Source organism: Chrysemys picta, chromosome 3 (genome assembly GCF_011386835.1).
Source record: "Chrysemys picta bellii isolate R12L10 chromosome 3, ASM1138683v2, whole genome shotgun sequence".
Taxonomy (NCBI): domain Eukaryota; kingdom Metazoa; phylum Chordata; order Testudines; family Emydidae; genus Chrysemys; species Chrysemys picta.
This window is the reverse complement of record NC_088793.1, coordinates 155,691,337-155,711,039: the sequence shown is the minus strand read 5'-3', so window position 1 is coordinate 155,711,039 and position 19,703 is coordinate 155,691,337. Positions and strand designations below refer to the sequence as shown.

Below are 19,703 nucleotides of genomic sequence, written 5' to 3'. Positions count from 1 at the left end.
AAGTCTGAAGGTAATAGGAAGTGAGTGATGAATCTCAGGAGAATTAATCAAATCAGGAAGAGAAAAAATCTGTCCTCATCCCTTGGGCTGGAGGGAGTGCCTCACCTTACTCATTATCACCCCTTGTTGCTGGCTGAGGTATGATTTTGTCCGGTCCTTGAATAGAAGTATTGTTGTTGTGATGTGCAGCGTGGAATAAGGAATGTGGTAGTGAAAGCTCAGAGGTCCAGAAATGATGCAGAGGACACACACCATGGGGAACCAAATCTTGTTACTTCTTACCCTGGATCTTGTAACGAGCTCATGTTCATCTCCCCATGCCCCATCTCATTTCTGTGATAGTCCTGCCTTGCAAAAACAATTGGCTCCCCCTCGTGGTGCAGCAAGACCATGAGACCTGAGACAAATCCATCTTAATAGTACATGTTTGCAGGACTTGGCACAGGCTCGTAGAAATGGGGCCTGCCCCATCAAATGGGTGGTACTCCTAAAATGATTTTCCTCTCTCTCTCCAACCCCTCCACATGACTTCTTTTTGATACCCTCAGCTAATCTGGAAGGCAAAAAGTAGCCCTGTTTTGAAATACAAATCAAACCAGGGGTTCTCAAACTTTTCTTGCTGGGACCCCCTTTGAAAATATTTCAAACTGTGACGACCCCCCCCCCCCTAAAATGGACAAACTACCCCCCTCCCCCACTCCACCCTTACTTCTGCGCTGGTGATGGTGGTGGTGCCTTCATAGCTGGGCACCCAGCCAGCAGCCGCTGCTCTTGCAACCTCCCCTACAATAGTCTTGTGACCCCCTTTTGGGTTGGGACCCCCAGTTTGAGAAACCCTGGATCAAACTCACAGTGATGGCTTTTAAAAATCCCCTGTTGAATAGGCAGAGGTTTCCTCTCCCTGTTGCAATGGTGCTCCTAATAAGATACGTCACAAAGGCCGTTTAGGTCATGTCATGTAAATAATCTCCAAGTGCTAAGTGCATTTTTGGTTCTGAAGCCTACAATTAGGGCTGTGAACTCTGGGCTTGTAGGAGTTGAGCTAATGGGTGCATTAGCCTGATTTTAAGAGCCAGGCAGTTTATGATTGACAGAAAAATACCAAGCTAATGAGTTAAATGGCTCTGCCATGTTGAGACGTGTGTCCTTGTTTCGAGGTAATAGGAAGATTCACAGATATATCCATCTGAGAGCAGAATAGGGAGAGAAAGGAGGTGGCTTATTGTGCATCTCGGGTTCTGCTCCAATGTTTGAGTAAGAGCTTGTCCCCTCTTCCCTTTGTATTTCTGCAGGACTCCGATCATTGCAGGGGGGCTCTTTGTGATCGACAAAGCCTGGTTCAACCACCTGGGGAAGTACGACACTGCCATGGATATCTGGGGTGGGGAGAACTTTGGTGAGTCTCTGTTGTTGCAGGGACATGTGGATCTTCAACCTCCTAAGAGATGGGGCTGGGTCTTCCTCTCAAGTATGGCCGGCGGGTTTCATGGGCCAGGGGAGGCTAAGCCTCCCGAAACAGCCAGGCATGGCCCACCCATGCTCCATCCTGAGGCCCCCTTCTGCATCCCAGTCTTCCTCCGTGGCCCCAGACCAGGCAGCTCCTCTTCCCGCCCTTGCTCAGCCTCTCCCCCAAAATGGGCTGGGGCTAGGGCAAGCTGGCTGGTGGCCTAGGACTTGGGGCATCTGGGGCAGGTGCTCGGACCAGCTGGCTGGGCTGGGGCCGGCTGGTGTTCCAGGGCTGGGGCCGCCTGGGGCTGGGGCGGGCCGGCGCTCCAGAGTTGGGGTGGGACTCCCCTGGCTGTGCTGGGGGATTCTGGTGGGGGAAGAGGGCAGAAGGGGCAAGATAGAGGCGGGGCCTCGAGTGGAAGGGGTAGGGCCTGGGGCTAGCTTCCCTGAACGGGGACGGGGGGGTGTTTCCCACGTGCCACCCATGCTCTCAAGTAGTGTCTGACTAATGCTGGGTTCACTCCAAATGTTCTGAATGGTTTCCCTAGTTATTTTCATCTGTATACTGGGCAAGTATGGAAGCCTTTCAATGTCTCAAAGTGTTCCAACACTGAAAGGGCTGCCATTATTGGTCTATAGTAGTCCATCTCCTCCATGGTGATAGATACAATGTTGCTAAATACGCTAAACCAAAGATTCTCAACCTGGTGATTGTGAACATGTTACTGGGGAACTGCTAGTAATCTCCCATTCTTACTTTTTTCTATAAAACATCCAACTACGTTTCTAGCTCTTACGTTCAGACATAATCTTAAGTATCAGAGGGGTAGCCGTGTTAGTCTAGATCTGTAAAAAGCAAGAGAGTCCTGTGGCACCTTTAAGACTAACAGATGTATTGGAGCATAAGCTTTCGTGGGTGAATGCCCACTTCGTCGGATGCATGTGACATAATCTTGAAAATGTGAATGAACGCATCAATACCTGCCTGAATTTGCAGTGTGCCTGAAATAGTAGCTCAGGCATTCTCGAAGGGGGGGGGGTGAGGGGTGTTGCAAACAGCTTAGGTACAAGTGATCATGACTTGATAACATTTATAATGTGCAAGCAGCATAAAGTGCAGATCAGTAATATATATAGAGTGCTTTAATGAGGCAGTTTCACAAAGCTGAAAACAATTATGAGCCAAATCAGCTGGGATGAAGAATTTATCAGAAAAATGTGAATGATAATTTGGAATCATTTAAGAACACCTTACTAGAGGCCCCAAAAGCCACAATCAAGGAAGAAGGTTTTACTGGTTAAAAGACCAAACTGGTTTAGAGGAGAAGTGAAGGCATCTGTAAAAAAATAAAATAATAATATATAACAAATTGAAGAAAGGGGAAGTTGATAGTAATTAATATAAATCAGAAGTTCAGCATTGTAGAAAATTGATAAGGGAAGCCAAGGGGTACAAGGAGGCATATATGGCCAGTGGAGTTAAGGACAATAAGGAGATATTTTTAAATATATTAAGAACAAAAAGAATCCTGGCAATGGTATTGGTCCACTAATAGATGGAAATGATAGAATTATCAATAATAATGCAGAAAAGGCAGAATCATTCAATAACTATTTCTGTTCTGTATTTGAGGCAAAACAGATGATATAGTTTCATCATATAGTGATGATCACACACTTTCCATTCCATTAGTGTCTCTGGAGAATGTTAACAGCAGCTACTAAAATTAGACATTTGCAAATCATCAGTCCAGTTAATTTCTATTCAAGAGCTTTAAAAGAGCTAGCTGAGAAGCTTGCTGGATTGTTAATGTTGATTTTCAAGAACTCTTGGAGCAATGTGAAAGTTTTAGAAGACTGAAAGAAAGCTAACATTGTGCCAATTTTTTAAAAGAGTAAATGGGATGACCTGGGTAATTATAAGCCTGTTAGTCATCCCAGGCAAGATAATAAAGCAACTGATACAGGACTTAATTAATAGAATTAAAAGAATTAAAGGAGGGTAATATAATTAATTCAAATCAATGTGGGTTTATGGAAAATGGATCCTGTCAAACTAAATCGGTATCTTTTTTTTAATGAGATTACAAGTTTTGTTGATAAAAGTGGTAATAGTGTTGATGTAACTGACTTGATACTGCACAACATTTTGATTTAAAAATCTAGAACAATAAAAAATTAACATGGCACACATTAAATGGATTAAAAACTGGCTAACTGATAGGTCTCAAAATATAATTGTAAATGGGGAATCATTATTCTAGTGAGGTCCCACAAGGATCAGTTCTTTTCTAGCACTATTTAACATTTTTATTAATGATCTGGAAAAAGACATTAAATCATGACTGATAAAGTTTGCCAATGACACAAAAATTGAGATAGTGGTAAAATCAAAGAGGACAGGTCATTGATTCATAGTGATCTGGATCACTTGGGAAACTGGGTGCAAGCAAACAATGTGTGTTTCTAATAGAGCTAAATGTAAATCTGTATATCTAGGAACAAAGATTTTAGGCCATACTTACAGGATGGGGGACTCTATCCTGGGAAGTAGTGACTCTGAAAAAGATTAAGGGGTCATGGTGGAGATTCAGCTGAACATGAGCTCCCAGTGCGATGCCGTGGCCAAAACAGCGATCCTGGGATGCATAAATGGGAATCTTGAGTAGGAGCAGAGAGGTTATTTTACCTCTGTATTTGGCATTGGTGTGACCGCTGCAGGAATACTGTGTCCAGTTCTGTGTCCACGATTCAAAAAGGATGTTAATAAATTGGAGAGGGCTCAAAGAAGAGCCACAAGAATGATTAAAGGAGTAGAAAACATGCTGTATAGTGATAGAGTCAAGAATCTCAATCTATTTACCTTAAGAAAGAAAAGGTAAGGGGTTGCTTTATTACAGGCTATCGGTGTCTACATGGGGCACAAATGTTTAATAATGGGCTCCTCAGCCTAGCAGAGAAATGTAAAATGTCAGCCAATGGCTGGAAGTTGAAGCTAGACCAATTCAAACTGGAAATAAGAGGTACTCTTTTAAACTAATCAATGGAACAATTTACTGAACATCATGGTGGATTCTCCATCACTGCCAGCTTTTGAATCAAGATGGGATGTTTGTCTAAAAGCTCTGCTCTAGGAATTATTTCGGGGAAGTTCTATGGCCTGTGTCATACAGGAGGTCAGACTAGACGATCACAGTGGTCCCTTCTGGCCTTGGAATCTATGAATCTATGAAAAAATAATCATCAGAAGGCTGTGACAACCCTACCATGCCTATACTGCTAAATCGGAGAGAGGTTCCCAGCTAGACTTTGGCTAGATGGAAGAGAGGTCCCAGCATGGAAAAGGTTGAGCACACCTCCCCTATATAGTTCGATGGCAAGTGGATTTGGGGCCCTGTGCTTCTAGTCATCTAAATCCACCTCTGCCTTCTGTGTTCACACCTGTCCGTTGGGGAGCTCCTAGCTCTGAGCCTCGATGGAGAGGTTAAATAGGTGATATACTGTCCCTGTTCACCATGTCAGACAGATAGATCAGGCTGGGCTTGTTTCTGTTTGCAGCTGTAACGATGCTGCAGATCGGATCGGGTAGGCTTGCAGTCGTGAAAGAAGAATGAGGCACTTGATGATAGGGAGACAGATCTTAAGCTGGTTTTAATACTTCAGCACCTCTGGGGACTGTGGCTAGCAACGAAAAAAAATCCTGTCTTAACAGATGTAGCAACGCTGTCAGGGATCCATAGGAACAGATGCTCGTGTTTTACAATAATCCCATCCATTGTCTAGTGCTATTGTTGTCTTCCATACACTATTTCTCTAAAGTATTTTATTTCTTTCTCGCCATGTAAAGTGTGTGCGTGAGAGAGAATTTCTTGCCAGTGGTCTGACCTGCAGCATCTGCTCTTGTTTGCACTGCTGTCTGAAGAAATTCATCACAAAAAGCCGCAGTGAGCCTTTTTCTCCCTCTTGGATTAATCGTCTAAAACATGGCTTTGCAAAGAAAACTAAGCATAAATGTAGGACGTGCCATGCTGGATCAGACGTGTGGTTCCATCTAGTCCGGTATCCTCATTCCAGGAAGGGACCAAAATGGACAGTTATAGAATAGCCTGCCCATAGGAGAAGTTGCTTTCTAACCCGTCAGTTGAAAGTTGGCTTACACCCTGAAGCATGAGGGTTTATACCCCTTATACATTGTTCTAACCTATGTTATGTCGCTGGCTGTTTTCATTATTAACGAAGTTCCCTTTGAGGCTGGCCCTGATCATGTAGTGTTCTTACCTTCCCAGTATCAGAGAGCAGCCATGGTCATGGAGTCCCAGGCAGCATTTAACCAAGCTTCAAACTGTAATAGACCCAAGTTTTGCTAGCCATGGGGCTTGCCCATCCCATTGGTAGAATAAGCTAGTCAAGAGTTGTAGGGGTCCCATGAAGTGCAAAAACGAGTGACATTGGCCAAGCCTGGATTATGATTATGGAGGCTGGAGGAGACACTCTTTTTGGAAGGCCCTGGACTGGCAGGAGACCTGGGTTTGGTTCCCAATTCTACCACAACCCGCAGCGTGACCTTGGATTACAAGCCACTTCATCTCGCTGGGCCTCCTGTAAGCTCTTTGAGGCAGAGAATGTCTCTGACTGTGTGTATATACAGGTCCTAGCACACAGGGGCCTTGATCTTGGTTGCAGCTTCTGGGCACTGGTGTAATAGCAGCAATAATCATCTCTTTGGTATCCTCCACCAGCAGAGTTCCTGAGGGTAGACAGGGTGGAAACCCCACCTGGACCACAGTGAGTCTCCCTGGCCCAGAGAGGGAAAGTTGGCTTCTCCCTGCGGCAACGATGATGTAACTGACCCTTCGTAACAGGCAATGACTGCTCGTTCAGCGAGCTGGGAGCACTCTGACACAAGGTAGCTGAGAAGCAGGACGACAGTTTGTGTGTAAAAAGGAAAGCAATATGACACAAAATGGACCAAAGAAGTTAACATAGTGACAGCAAAGCAGTGTACTTGTGCCTCAAGCTACGTGAGGTTAGCTCCTGCTCTCACCTTGGCACAGCCCCACTGAGGGAGGTCAGAATATGCCCCTCAGTGTCCTAGTCACAGAGCTGCTCACCTTCCAGCTGTGACAGAGCAGAATCTCCCCTGTGCCAAGCACTCATGGGGCCGGATTTTGATCTCACTTGCGCCAGAGCAACTCCATTGGCTTCAGGGTAAGTGACTGGGAAATCAGGATCTTGTGGTGCATTCTGCAGGACTGGAATGACTGATTGTTCCTTTCATTATATTTGCAGTGAAATACATTTCAGCCCTTTGGTGATTTACTCTTCTTCCTAATTAGATAGGCCACTGGGAATCCGATGTAGCACTGCAGCGGGGGTTTTTTGTTTTTGTTTTTTTCCCCCCAACATTAACAACTGAGCTCCACTGCTTTATGGCAGTGCGATTGCCAGCCAGAGGGGACTGCCAGACTCTATCGAAAACAAAAGCAAGTTGGAATCTGCATTCAGATTAGAGGGAGGGCTTTGGGGATGTTGTCAATGCCCAAACTGGTTTGAAACTTCATCTTGAGCTCTTTGTCAGTGAATGTACCGCAGCTGGTGCCAAGCTGCCGAGCGTCAGCCTGCAGATTGAAGTTGCTTCATCCCACTCCAGCATACCTCAAACCTGACCTGCAGGGACCATGGCTAGGACTGTGGCAGGGGTGGTTAGTCCCCCTGGCCATTCGCTTTCTGTGCCGAGAGTGCCAGCAGAGATGCTAAATGGGATGTGGACACTTAACTGGTAGTATTACAGTGAGACTTATTTCATGTAGACCACTGAACATCCTTTGGATAGTGGTAACGTCCATTGAGTACCAACCCTGAATGGATTCAGGCTGGAGACCTAGCAAAGAACGGCTTGGTAGCCCATTAGCAATCCCTTCCACCACCCAGTCCACCCTCTGCTTTGCTATCTCCTTTTGTCTGCCGTCTTTCCCACTCTGCAGACATTGCAGTTCCCCTTGTCAGGCCTTGGTTCCATGTGCCATGTAACTCAGGTGTGCAGAGTTGTAGCTGCGTCAAGAGGGTGGCAAACGGTGACAGTAAAAATAGGAGGGAGTCGTGGTACAAACAGAAGAGTGTTCCCCTGTCAGGACAGAGCCCTGTGTGGCTGAGCTGGAGATACTTTAGAGTCTGACACTTTCTGTTACACACCAGCTTCCTGAAACGTGTTTAACAGAACATGGATGGATTTTAGTAGTAACAGAGGCAAAAATAACAATACACCAGGGATTGGCTTTAAACTCCAGAAATGTTTTTTAGGTTTAGGGACAGATCTAGGTACCAGGGCATCTGGCTTCTATTCCTGGCTCTGTGTGACTTGGATACATGCTTTAACCTTGCAGTGCCTCAGTTTCCCCATCTGTTAAATGAGCATAAAACCACCTCCCTCGGGCGGGTTGTGAGCATTACTTATTACAGTAGCACTCTCAGATCCTTGGAGGGAAGGAGATATAGATAACGCCAAGTATTATTTCCATACCCAGTAAGCTGGGAAGAAATGAAGGCTTTGAATTGCCCCTGCTGGGATTAGGCCCGGTATCTGCAAGGCTCCTAGATGTTTGGAAGTTGATTCTTTGCTTACAGAGCGTCTCCTGCAGCATGAGTACTATGCTTTCAGTGCTTTGAAATGACATTGTCCTTCCTCTTCATTGTGCCTGAAGACACAAGCAAGCAGGGAGTTGAAATATACAGCCCCCTTCTCACTAAACCCTTCAGAGAACCATAGTCCGTGGCGGGCTGAACAGAAAGGGGAGGGAAGAGGGATGAATGGTGCAGCTGCTTGGGCTAACTGCATTCATCAGTGCCCCCTTTCGATTGCAGCGATACTCAGCACGCGACACAGAGGTAAATGAAGAACAGCACTCGGATGTGAAGAGAGCTGAATGTAACAGCTTAGAGCCTCCAAACCCCTCACTGATCTCATTTCCTTTCTCTTGCGATGAAGGTGGCTCCCAATATAGCACTAAGACATGGCACAAGGGCACGTTTTATTGGCCCATTAATACCCGCCTTGGGCGAGTTGTGAGGCTCCGCTCCTCGCTGGCACTTTCTCCTCAATAAATGCCGCAGCAAAAGGGAAAGGGGTGGGGGGAGTGGCAGCAGGGAGGGGACCTCTGAAAGGAGGCACTCGCATCTGTTCCGCCTGCTGTGCTTCCTCTTCCAACCTATGGCAGCACCTCCTGCTGGGGCCTTGTCGTTAGAGATGGGCTCAAGCCATGAAATTTGGATCCAGATGTCAAGCATCCCAAAGTCAAGACGGCTTTGCAGCTAGTTTAGTTTCTCCTGTGTTTTCCCAGAGAGAAGCTGCGGTGTGTGGTGAGGGCTGGGAACAGCTGTGTCTGGACAACCCCCAAAGCAGTTCATATGCGGCTCATTGCTGTCACATGAGTGCTATGATCATGACTGGCTGTTTTGCCCTACCTGATAATATTATCACCGTACTTAAAGGGATACTCACCCAATTTTGCCCGCCAAATTTGAGTTTTATATATTAAAAAATACCTTTTACAAAAGTTGAGTGATTGATACATTTCCATGAATTAGAACAAAAATTGTACAGTAACCATCCCAATGCCAAGTGAGAGGGCATACAGGAGGAGTCCCTCCCTATTAGGGAGCTCAACCCTCAAATGGAGAGAAAGAGGGAAAGCCTTGTCTGATGGTCTGAGACCCAGGGACATCTCGAGATCTGGTGCTGGCTCTGTCACGGACTTTCTATGTGGCCTTGGAGAAGTCACCTAACCTCTGTGCCTCAGTTTCCCTCATCAGATCAAAGAATCCTAGAATATCAGGGTTGGAAGGGACCTCAGGAGGTCATCTAGTCTAACCCCCTGCTCAAAGCAGGACCAATCCTCAACTAAATCATCCCAGCCAAGGCTTTGTCAAGCCTGACCTTAAAAACCTCTAAGGAAGGAGATTCCACCACCTCCCTAGGTAACCCATTCCAGTGCTTCGCCAACAAACTGATATTAACGAACTGAGCATTCTGAGGAGAGCAGCAGAAATTATCAGGGAAAATGTTAAGAGCCAAAGATTGTTTTGAGAGCTTGATCACCCTGTGACAAAAGTGGGGACATAACCCTCCACATATACTTGCAGGGTGTTCACAGGGAGAGCGAAGAACCATTAGAGTGATGCATGAAGTGTAACTGAGAGTAATGGGGTGGAATTAAGAAAGCTGAATGTCAGGTCAGACCTCCTGACAGTGAGATGGATTAATCTGAGGAATAATCTCCTAAGCGAAGAGGTGGAAGAGTCGTCTCTTAGGACTTTTTAAACTAGGCCAGTTGAGGGACATTTCAAAGGTACAAATGGCAGATAGGGGCCGAACTCCCACTGACTCTATGGGAGTTAGGCACGTAATCACCACCTGTGCCTTAAAAATCTGCCCCGTTGTTATTGGTTGTTATTTGTATTGAAGTAGCCACTGAGCAGCACCATTGTGCTAACACTGCAAAATGGAGTGTAAGGAACAATCCTGCATAGACAGGGCAATGGACTGGATGATCTAATGGGCGTCTTTCATGCCCCATTTCTGTCATTCAACAGTAAAACAGGGGAAACAGTACTTTCCAGTCTTCCAGGGGAGGAGCGAGTCAATGTTTGTAAAGCTTGATGAGTGCTTAATATTGCACTACAATTTCAAAAATCACCATCATCACCCAGGATACAAGAAACTGTGAAACTGGTTTCTTCTTATTTTCTTGCTGTTTCCCAAGGGGTGTGCGAATCCCTATTCTGTCTAAAGGTGATGATCTGGCAATGAGGTGTCAGATTTATAGATTTTAAAGTCAGAAGGGATCATAAGATCATCTAGTCTCATCTCCTGCATAACACAGCCATAGAATTTCACCCAGTTACTCCAGTATTGAATCACTGATCCACTGGGCGTATAAATGCTTCCAAAAAGGCCCACCCAGACATTCAGAAACTGGCTGTGGGCAATTTGGACTAAATTTCCTGACACCAGTAGCTCTGTTTTCCAGGCTGATCCTGCACGGAGTTGCGCGGGCAAATGTGTGTTTGAGTGACCTTGTTGTACGTGTGCATGCAGCACAGGCACCAAGGGCCCCATCATACAAGATGCTGAGCACTTCCTGGGATACATCAAACACCCTCAGCTCCCGTTGAGTCCAGTGGGAGCTGAAGGGTGCTCAGGACCTTTCATGATCAGCTCAGTTCAGGATCAGGCCCTGATTCATAAAAATGTGGGCCTTCTAAAGGCATGTTACAATAATTAACAAACTGACTTCATACCCTTTCTTGGTGAGCCCCCGTGGAGGGATGTGGCTCTGAATTATGCAGTGCTGAAGTAATTACAAGAGGAACAAACAGCAAGATGCTTCTGTGATGTAAGCTGTGCTGCATGTCTTACAGTCTAGCTCTTCCCGCTGTGCTATAGGCTGGTTTCAAGTGGGCTAACTTCAAACAGAGAGTAAGTAGCTTTGAAATGCACTTTTAAGAATGCTGAGCCTAGGAAAGCCCCTCCAATAATGGATTTACCTGCATTTGATGTGGCAGAGGGTGAAGTGAGAGAGAAAACCAGGATCCACCCTGCTCTGGGAGTCAGGAAATAAAAGGTTGAAGCTGATTCTCTTGCAGAAATCTCCTTCCGTGTGTGGATGTGTGGAGGGAGCCTGGAAATTATCCCCTGCAGCCGGGTTGGACATGTGTTCCGGAAGAAACACCCCTATGTCTTTCCAGAGGGAAACGCCAACACCTATATAAAGTAGGTATTGCGCTCTGGCCTTCTTCATGTACTGCTGAATGATGTGAAAAGGAATTGGGTGTTACTGGGAGAGCTCAGCCCACATTAGTAATGGATGAAGGGGGAAAGATTAGACGTGTCAACATTTCTGTTTTGGGCTGGGAGACTGTTGACATAAACCTAGTGCATTTGGGCCCCTCAAGATTTCCCCAGAGCAGGGGATTCCTTCACCATAGTGGTAGTAGTTCCTGTGCCACCTTTCCTGTCCCCTAGCACCAGGGGTGTGGTGGGGAATGCCTCTTCACCTAGCTGATTCCCAGATGCCACCAGGCTGGCACCTAGCGGTTCTGAAATCAGGGGAACATAGAAGTGTTGTAATGCTATCTTGTCCCCACTGATCCTGGCCTGGGGCTGAGGATAGCTCCTCCAGACCAGAAAATCTGGGCCAAATGCATGCAAGAACATCGCGATAATGGAGACCAAGTCAGAGCAGTGTGTCAGATTCCCTCCCCCCAGTTGAGGCTGCCTCCAGAGCAGACCCTCAGGAATGCTTGGAATTCTGACAGCTGGAAGTGACTGGCTCCACTGTGGTTGGCTGCTTAAGATATAGGATGCTGGGTGACAGATCAGGACTTGGGATGCCTGATTAGAGGCCAATAGACCCCAGTTCTTGTAAACCTTTCAAACACACGCTGATGTGGGCAAAACTAAGCACTCCATTGCACAGTCAAGATGGCCAAGTTATTACCCTGTGAAGGCACCATTCACCGTCTGGGAAGGTGTTGGAAATAGTTAGCCAAGGAGAAAGTGCAGAAGAGCCAATGGAGTCAAAAGGGCTTTTTCCCCTTTCAAGTTTCGAAGCTGAGGGCTGTCCATTGATATGTTAATAAGGAAAGCATTGTCCACAGATGAGAAGAGTTGTGTTTATCACCAGTTAGTTTCCCAGATAAGCTGTGTGTTTGTGAGTCCCTTTTTTGTGTTCTAAGAATAATTAACAACAAATGTGAATACCCAGTTGCCTGCGGCATGGTCACCTCTTACGTGTCCACTATACATCTGACTTAGGCTTATCGTGGACTAATGGCATTGGAAGAGGGTGAGACTTACAAATCAGTTATGTTTTCATTTCCAATCTCAGTTATAGCATGTTAGGTATGATTTTCTGGCATGCAGCAAAGTGGGTGAGGAAAGGGCCTTCACAAATAGGTGCCCAGAAATGAATACATCACCTAGCTTCAAGAAGGGAGCAGTGAAGGAACGGTGTACACAGAGGTTTAGTAAATATAAAGGAGAAAGGAAACCAGTTTTGAGGCTGATCATGGATGGAATGGCCTTGCCTTCAATAATTACAAGAAGTCTGGACCTTAAACTAAAGGACAGGAAGTGGCAAAAACCCCATCACTGGAGTCATTTAAACCTGGAATAGGTAAAGTATTTGATAAGGTGCTATAGGGAACAAACTTACACTGGTCCCTGTTGGGGATGAACAGGGTGAACTTAAACAGGTTCTGGCTCTAATGTTTGTAATAAAGAAGAGAAGCTTTAATGAATGCAAGAAGAGAGGAGCCCAACCTGATAGCTCATGTACAGACACCCTTGAACTTTGGGAAGTTTTGGCTCCAAATCCAGATTGCAGCTTTGCCATTGTCCCCCATTTCTATTATAGGCCAAACCAAACTCTCAGATCAGAATGCCCTTGACCATAGGGGGAATTCTGGGAAAATAACCCAAGATGATGTTACAGTACCTGCTGTAGACATGCCTGGCAACCCTGAGAACCAAAACAGCTGAATTGTATACAGCCTTTTAGAGACTCCCACCGGCTGTGAGACCAAGCCCCAAGCAGGCCTGTCTGGGATGTTACTGTGAAGAGAACTAGCTGTGCTTCCAGGCACAACAGATGCAAAGCATCCAGTGATCTTATTACACCAGCCAAGATGAGGAACTCCCCTTCTAAGCTGTCGCCTAGATTGTGTATAGCAATTACAGAAACAGGGAACAGGGCCGGCTCCAGGCACCAGCCAAGCAAGCTTGTGCTTGGGGCGGCAGATTCTACGGGGCGGCATTCCACCCAATCCTAGGGCGGCACGGCCGGTTTTTTGTTTTTTGTTTTTTGTTTGCCGATCCGGCCGCCCTGTAGGGGGCGGTGGCAAGGAGGAGGGGAGCGCCCTGCTGGAAGCGGGCTGCGCGCTCCGTCTGCCCCTGCCGGTGCCAGGTCTGTAGCAAGCCCGGCAGGGCAGTCCGCGTCCTTCCCTGCCCGCCGACCGGAGCGGCGCGGGGCCCTCCCGGCAGACGGCGCGGCGGTTGGGGCCATGTGGCGAGCTCCCCGCTGAAGCCCTGGCCGTCCCCCTTCTCTCTCTCCCCCGCTCTCTCTCCCTCCCCACCCCCCCACCCCCGCTAGCCAGGGCTCGTCTGCAGTGCAGGGAGTCCCCCTGCACCTTTGCTCCGGCCGCCCTGCAGGTTTTTTTTCCCTGCTTTGCCACCTCTGGCCGCGCCGCAGGTTTTTTTTTTTTCTGGCTCCCTTGATAGAATGTTGGAAGTCCCTTTATACGCTTCATAGGTTTTCACCTCAGCCCTTTGTTGCTCCTCTAGAAATACCAAGCGCACAGCCGAAGTGTGGATGGATGAGTTCAAACAATACTACTACGCTGCCCGGCCTGCAGCACAAGGGAGACCTTACGGAGAGTAAGTGGTGATTCTGGTGGCCAGTTGAAGTGCAAAGAGGTCTGTGAAGTGAGCCTGATGCAATGAAAAGTTCAAGATGATGATACAGGGGCATTGTATGCAGCTGTGGAGATGTTGCCATGTAGTTTCTGTGGTAACAGATAATTAAGTGCTAATAATAGGTAGATGCTAACATGTAAGGTGATACAGTCCCAGCTCCCAAGCATATAACCAGTTTGTTTAGAAGGGCTGTCAATTAATTGCAGTTAACTCACGCAATTAGCTAAAATAAAAAATAATCGCAATTAAAAAAATTAATCGTGATTAATTACAGTTTTAATCACATTGTTAATCAGTAAAATACCAATTTAAATGTATTCAATATTTTTGGATGTTTTTCTACATTTTAAAATATATTGATTACAATTACAACACAGAATACAAAGTGTACAGTTCTCACTTTATATATTATTTTTATTACAAATATTTGCACTGTAAAAAGATAAACAAAAGATATAGTATTTTTCAGTTAACCTCATACAAGTACTGTAGTACAATCTCTTTATCGTGAAAGTGCAATTTACAAATGTAGATTTTTTTTTTTGTTACAATACTGCACTCAAAAACAAAATAATGTAAAATTTTAGAGCCTACAAGTCCCCTCAGTTCTACTTCTTATTCAGCCAATCACTAAGAGAAACAAATTTGTTTATATTTACAGGGGATAATGCTGCCCACTTCTTATTTACACTGTCACCTGAAAGTGAGAACAGGCATTTGCATGGCACTTTTGTAGCCAGCATTGCAAGGTATTTACGTGCCAGATATGCTAAACATTCATATGCCTCTTCATGCTTCGGCCACCATTCCAGAGGGCGTGATTCCATGTTGATGATGCTTGTTTAAAAAAGAATGTATTAATTACGTAGTGACTGAACTCCTTCGGGAAAATTGTATGTCTCTTATTCTGCTTTACCCGCATTCTGCCATATATTTCATGTTATAGCAGTCTCGGATGATGACCCAGCACATGTTCATTTTAGGAACATTTTCACTGCAGATTTGACAAAATGCAAAGAAGGTACCAATGTGAGATTTCTAAAGATAGCTACAGCACTGGAATCAAGGTTTAAGAATCTGAAGTGCCATCCAAAATCTGATTGGGACGGGGTGTGGAGCGTGTTTTCAAAAGTCTTAAAAGAGCAACACTCTGATGTGGAAACTACAGAACCCGAACCACCAAAAAGAAAATCAACCTTCTGCAGTTGGCATCTGACTCAGATGATGAAAATGAACATGCATCAGTCCTCACTGCTTTGGTTCATTATCAAGCAAAACCTGTCATCACCATGGGAGCATGTCCTCTGGAATGGTGGTTGAAGCATGAAGGGACATATGAATCTTTTGCGCATCTGGTACATAAATATCTTGTGACACCGGTTATGACAGTGCCATGCAAATGCCTGTTCTCACTTTCAGGTGACGTTGTAAACAAGAAGAGGGCAGCATTATCTCCTGCAAATGTAAACAAACTTATTTGAGCAATTGGCTGAACAAGAAGTAGGACTGATTGGACTTGTAGGTTCTAAAGTTTTACATTGTTTTGTTTTTGAATGCAGGTTTTTTGTACATAATTCTACATTTGTAAGTTCAACTTTCACGATACAGAGACTGCACTACAGTACTTGTATTAGGTGAATTGAAAAATACTATTTCTTTTGTTTTTTACAGTCCAAATATTTGTAATCAAAAATCAATATAAAGTGAGTACTGTACACTTTGTATTCTGTGTTGTAATTGTAATCAATATATTTGAAAATGTAGAAAACATCCAAAAATATTTAAATAAATGGTATTCTATTATTGTTTAACAGTGGGCGATTCATTTTTTTAATCACTTGACAGCCCTATTTAGAAGCTGTTAGGTGATGCCAAGGAGAGGACTGAATTCTTGCTGGGGAATTCCTCCCCCCACCCCCCGAGCCAGATTCCTGCTCTTGACTTCAAGTACCTCTAGTCCTAGAGATGGGCTTTAACATTATAGTTTAGAAGTGAAACCAGCAGGCAAGAAAAATAATCAGCATGTTCTGGACCCCGTCTTGGCAGATGTGGATTTATGGAAGCTGAATTACTGCTTTATACTCCACCAGGACATTTGTGATTCTTTCCCTTATAATCGTGGCTACTCAGAAATCCTCCTTATTAAAAAAAGGTCTGTATTCACAAGCAGCAAACTCTTAAGTTCAGATAACAGCCAGCCTTGCATTCTAATCCCCTAGTTTCACATGCTCCTTGCTTTCCCAGAGATTCTCCTTTCAAGCTGAGAATGAGCCTGCAGGGTCTCAGTCCAAAGGTGAATTGTTGGAGCAAATTCTCTCCTGCTTTTCAATTTTCAGGGAATCTAGATTATTAAAATACCGTGCAGCCTGACTTGTTTAAAGTCAGCCATATCCTCTTCTCTGCTACCAGCACGGAGGGAAGGAAACGCTCTGAAACACTAGGAAAACTGGACTGCAGAGAGGACAGAGGGTTCTAGGAAGGGGAAAGCAAACTATGTGGGATGCTTCCTACTGCTTCATAGTTACTAACAGCCCACATGTGCTAGCTTGACCCTTGCTCAGCTTGACGGTTAAAAGGGAGCATGGCCTGCCCAGGTAGTGGGCTGGAACCAGGAAACAGCCATTCTGTACAATATGCTCCCCCAGCTGGTAAATTTGGCCTTGATTCAGCAAAGTACTTAAGCGGGGGGAGCGGGGGGGGAATTGTCCCTGTCTTCATTTGAATCCCGGGTTCAGTAGCTCCTCCCTTTAGGCTGGGGGAGGAGCATTCAGATACAAGCAGGCTTGAGCCCACCTGCCTCCCAGACTTCAATAGGTGCTTAAGCATGTGCTTAAATCCTACTGACTTCAAAGGGATTTAAGCACATATTGAAGTGTTTTGCTGAATTAGGACTTTTTTTATTATTATTTTGTTAGCATAAAATATATATTCATTTCATTTCAAAATTCCTATATTAATTTAGTACATTAAATAGCATATATTAAATATTTTCTTCTTATAGCAGCCTGTTCGTCCTTCAATCTCAAAGCACTGTACAAAGGTGGAGAAGTATCATTAGTTCCATATTACAGACAGGGAAACCAAGGTATAGAGAAATGAAATGATTTGGGGGAGGGATAGCTCAGTGGTTTGAGCATTGGCTTGCTAAACCTAGGGTTGTGAGTTCAATCCTGGGGCAATAAATCAGTACTTGGTCCTGCTAGTGAAGGCAGGGGGCTGGATTTAATGACTTTTCAGGGTCCCTTCCAGTTCTATTAGACAGGTATATCTCCATATATTTATTTATACGGCATATTAGTGGCAGAGTCAGGAATAGAAGCCAGGTCTCTTGACTCCCAGTCCTGCATGTTATTGGCTTGGTACATATACAAACCTTTTCTTCCTCCCTTGTGACTTGGATCTGATCTTCGTGACTCAGATTTGCCTCCGTATGTAACATCTATGTGTTCACTGCAATTGTTATAACTACGTCATGTTTTTCCCCCACAGCATCCAGAGCAGACTGGAACTGAGGAAGAGCTTGAAATGCCAGACCTTCAAGTGGTACCTGGAAAATGTTTATCCAGAACTTAGGTATTGGCCAGTTATTATATTCTTCTTCATAAAGATTCATCGCCAGGTGATTGGTATGTGACCGATACGTCACGGATCTCCATTTTCACCAGTGCTTTCAGGTTCTGTGGGAGAGGGGAGAACTCAGAAATCATCATTGAGAACCTTTTTTCAGGAAGTTGTTCTCTGCCTGTAGGCAACAGCAGATGCCTGAGGGCTGCTGAGCCAGAGCTCATCTCACTGTGTCTCAGGTTTTCTGCTAAAGTTGTTTTCTTAGCTACTTTCAACTGGCTCCCCCACAGGCACCAGAAGTGCCCCAGAAGCCATTGCAGCAATTCCCTCCATGGCTACCATCAGCCATCTTGGGAAATGGTGCAAAGGATTCTGGAGATGCATACAGGAACCGGCTGGGAGTGATTGAATGTGGAGTCAGAGAGGGAAAAAGACTGAGAGTTAGGCTTGATCTATACTAAAACGTTCAGTCGATCCAGCTACGTTGCTCAAGGATGTGAAAACTCTACGTCCCGGAGTGACGTAGATAAACCGACCTAATCCCTGGTGTAGAACGCACTAGGTTGATGGAAGAATTCTTCTGTTGACCTAGCTACCACCTATCGGGGAGGTGGATTACCTAAGCCAATGAGAGAACCCCACCCATCAGCCTAGGTAATATCTACACTGAAGTGCTAAAGCGGTGCAGCTGTGCTGCTGTAGCATATCATGTGTAGATGAGCTCTTACTGGATAAAGCTTTCTTCATACAAAGAGGCATTGCACTGAGAGAGAGACTGGTGGGCAGCTGAATTTGAGGTTCTCTCACACTTGTGAGTCAAAGACAGACCTTTAACAGGCACCCAATTTATTTCTGTCTGCTGTATTTGCCGTATGCCATGCTCTTAGTCTATCTCCTGTAGTGATGCCACATAGGAATGCTCAGTCCATTATGAGATACCTGTTCTGCAATGGAAATATCCGTCCTCTGTAATACGCATAGCGACTCATCACTGTGATGGGCCTTGCAGTTCTTCGTTTCAGAAACGAATCCATCCAACTAGGTGAACAGCCTCACCTTTCTCTGAATGCCAGGCATGTCTACAGCAGGTACTGTAACATCATCTTGGGTTATTTTCCCAGGATTCCCGAGGAATCACTGTATCAGTCTGGAATGATCCGGCAGAGACAGAGGTGTCTGGAGTCCCAGAAGTCTGAGGATCAGGAGTTCCCCGTCCTCAGCTTAAATCCCTGCATCAGCAGCAAAGGTGTGGCAGCAGTGGCACAGGTAACTGTTTTAGGCCTGCCCCTCTAATACAGATGAAAGGAAAGCTGAGCTACACATCAGAGTTCACCTGGGATCTTAAAGCTGATCCGTCAGGGGCCCTGAGCCTCCAGTTTATGGGGGCAGCTTTGCCCGCATAGTCGGCTGCTGGAAGATTGCCCCCTGCAGGGCAATCTCTGAGTGGCACTGAGTACCACTTCCCTTCCCAGTGGTTGGGAAAAGGGGGTGGAGGTGTGACGAGGGACTCCTGATCATCCCCAGTTGCCAATCAATCAATCAATCAATCAAAATCACTTGGGGCCATTGGCAGTCCCTGTCAATTGCCGCAGCCACCAGGCGACTAGCCCTGCAACCGGACAGCCCCAGAGTTAAGTGAATGCAAAGATGACCTAAGACCACCTTTGCCCTAACCCGCCTTTCCTGAGCTGCACTGAGCACTCTTCATTGGCAGCTCAGCTCACCCAGACGTCTCTGCTTTTCACATGCAATTCAAATGCAGAGATCAGAGGAAGAAAATGAGAACTATAATTTCCCCTCATCTTTCCGACCTATTTACTCCTCTTTCTATTTCAAAATGTACTGAATTGAGATGGTATTTATAACTTCATAGTCTGCATTCATTCAATATTAAATTGCCCATTAAACTAGCAAGAGCTTAATGAGCGTGACCTCATTTATTTTTCAAATTCTCACTGAGAGAAGAAATATGCAACATCAATCAGCATGTGTTCTCTGCTCCAGATTCTCAGATACATTCGAACAGAAAGGGTGATCTTCTGCTGAGGTCTTTGGACTCAGAAGATCTGGGTTTAAATCCCGTCTGTGCCACTGTCTTCCTGTGTGACCTTAGGCAAGTCATTTAATCTCTTCAAGGCTGAGTTCCCCCTCTGTTAAACAGGGATAATACACTTCCCTACTCCACAGAGGTGCTATGAAAACAAGTTCATTAAGGTCTATG

The 19,703-nt window shown here is 45.4% G+C and overlaps 1 protein-coding gene across 1 annotated transcript in view; it reads left to right on the top strand.

Annotated features, from left to right (window-relative positions):
• GALNT14 (polypeptide N-acetylgalactosaminyltransferase 14) overlaps positions 1–19,703 on the top strand; it is a 192,735-nt gene that overhangs the window by 158,365 nt on the left and 14,667 nt on the right. Inside the window, exons 9-13 of the mRNA XM_008175015.4 lie at positions 1,293–1,396; positions 11,089–11,215; positions 13,787–13,879; positions 17,408–17,491; positions 18,604–18,748. Coding sequence (XP_008173237.1) covers positions 1,293–1,396; positions 11,089–11,215; positions 13,787–13,879; positions 17,408–17,491; positions 18,604–18,748 — 553 coding nt within the window. The remainder of the gene's footprint in view (positions 1–1,292; positions 1,397–11,088; positions 11,216–13,786; positions 13,880–17,407; positions 17,492–18,603; positions 18,749–19,703) is intronic.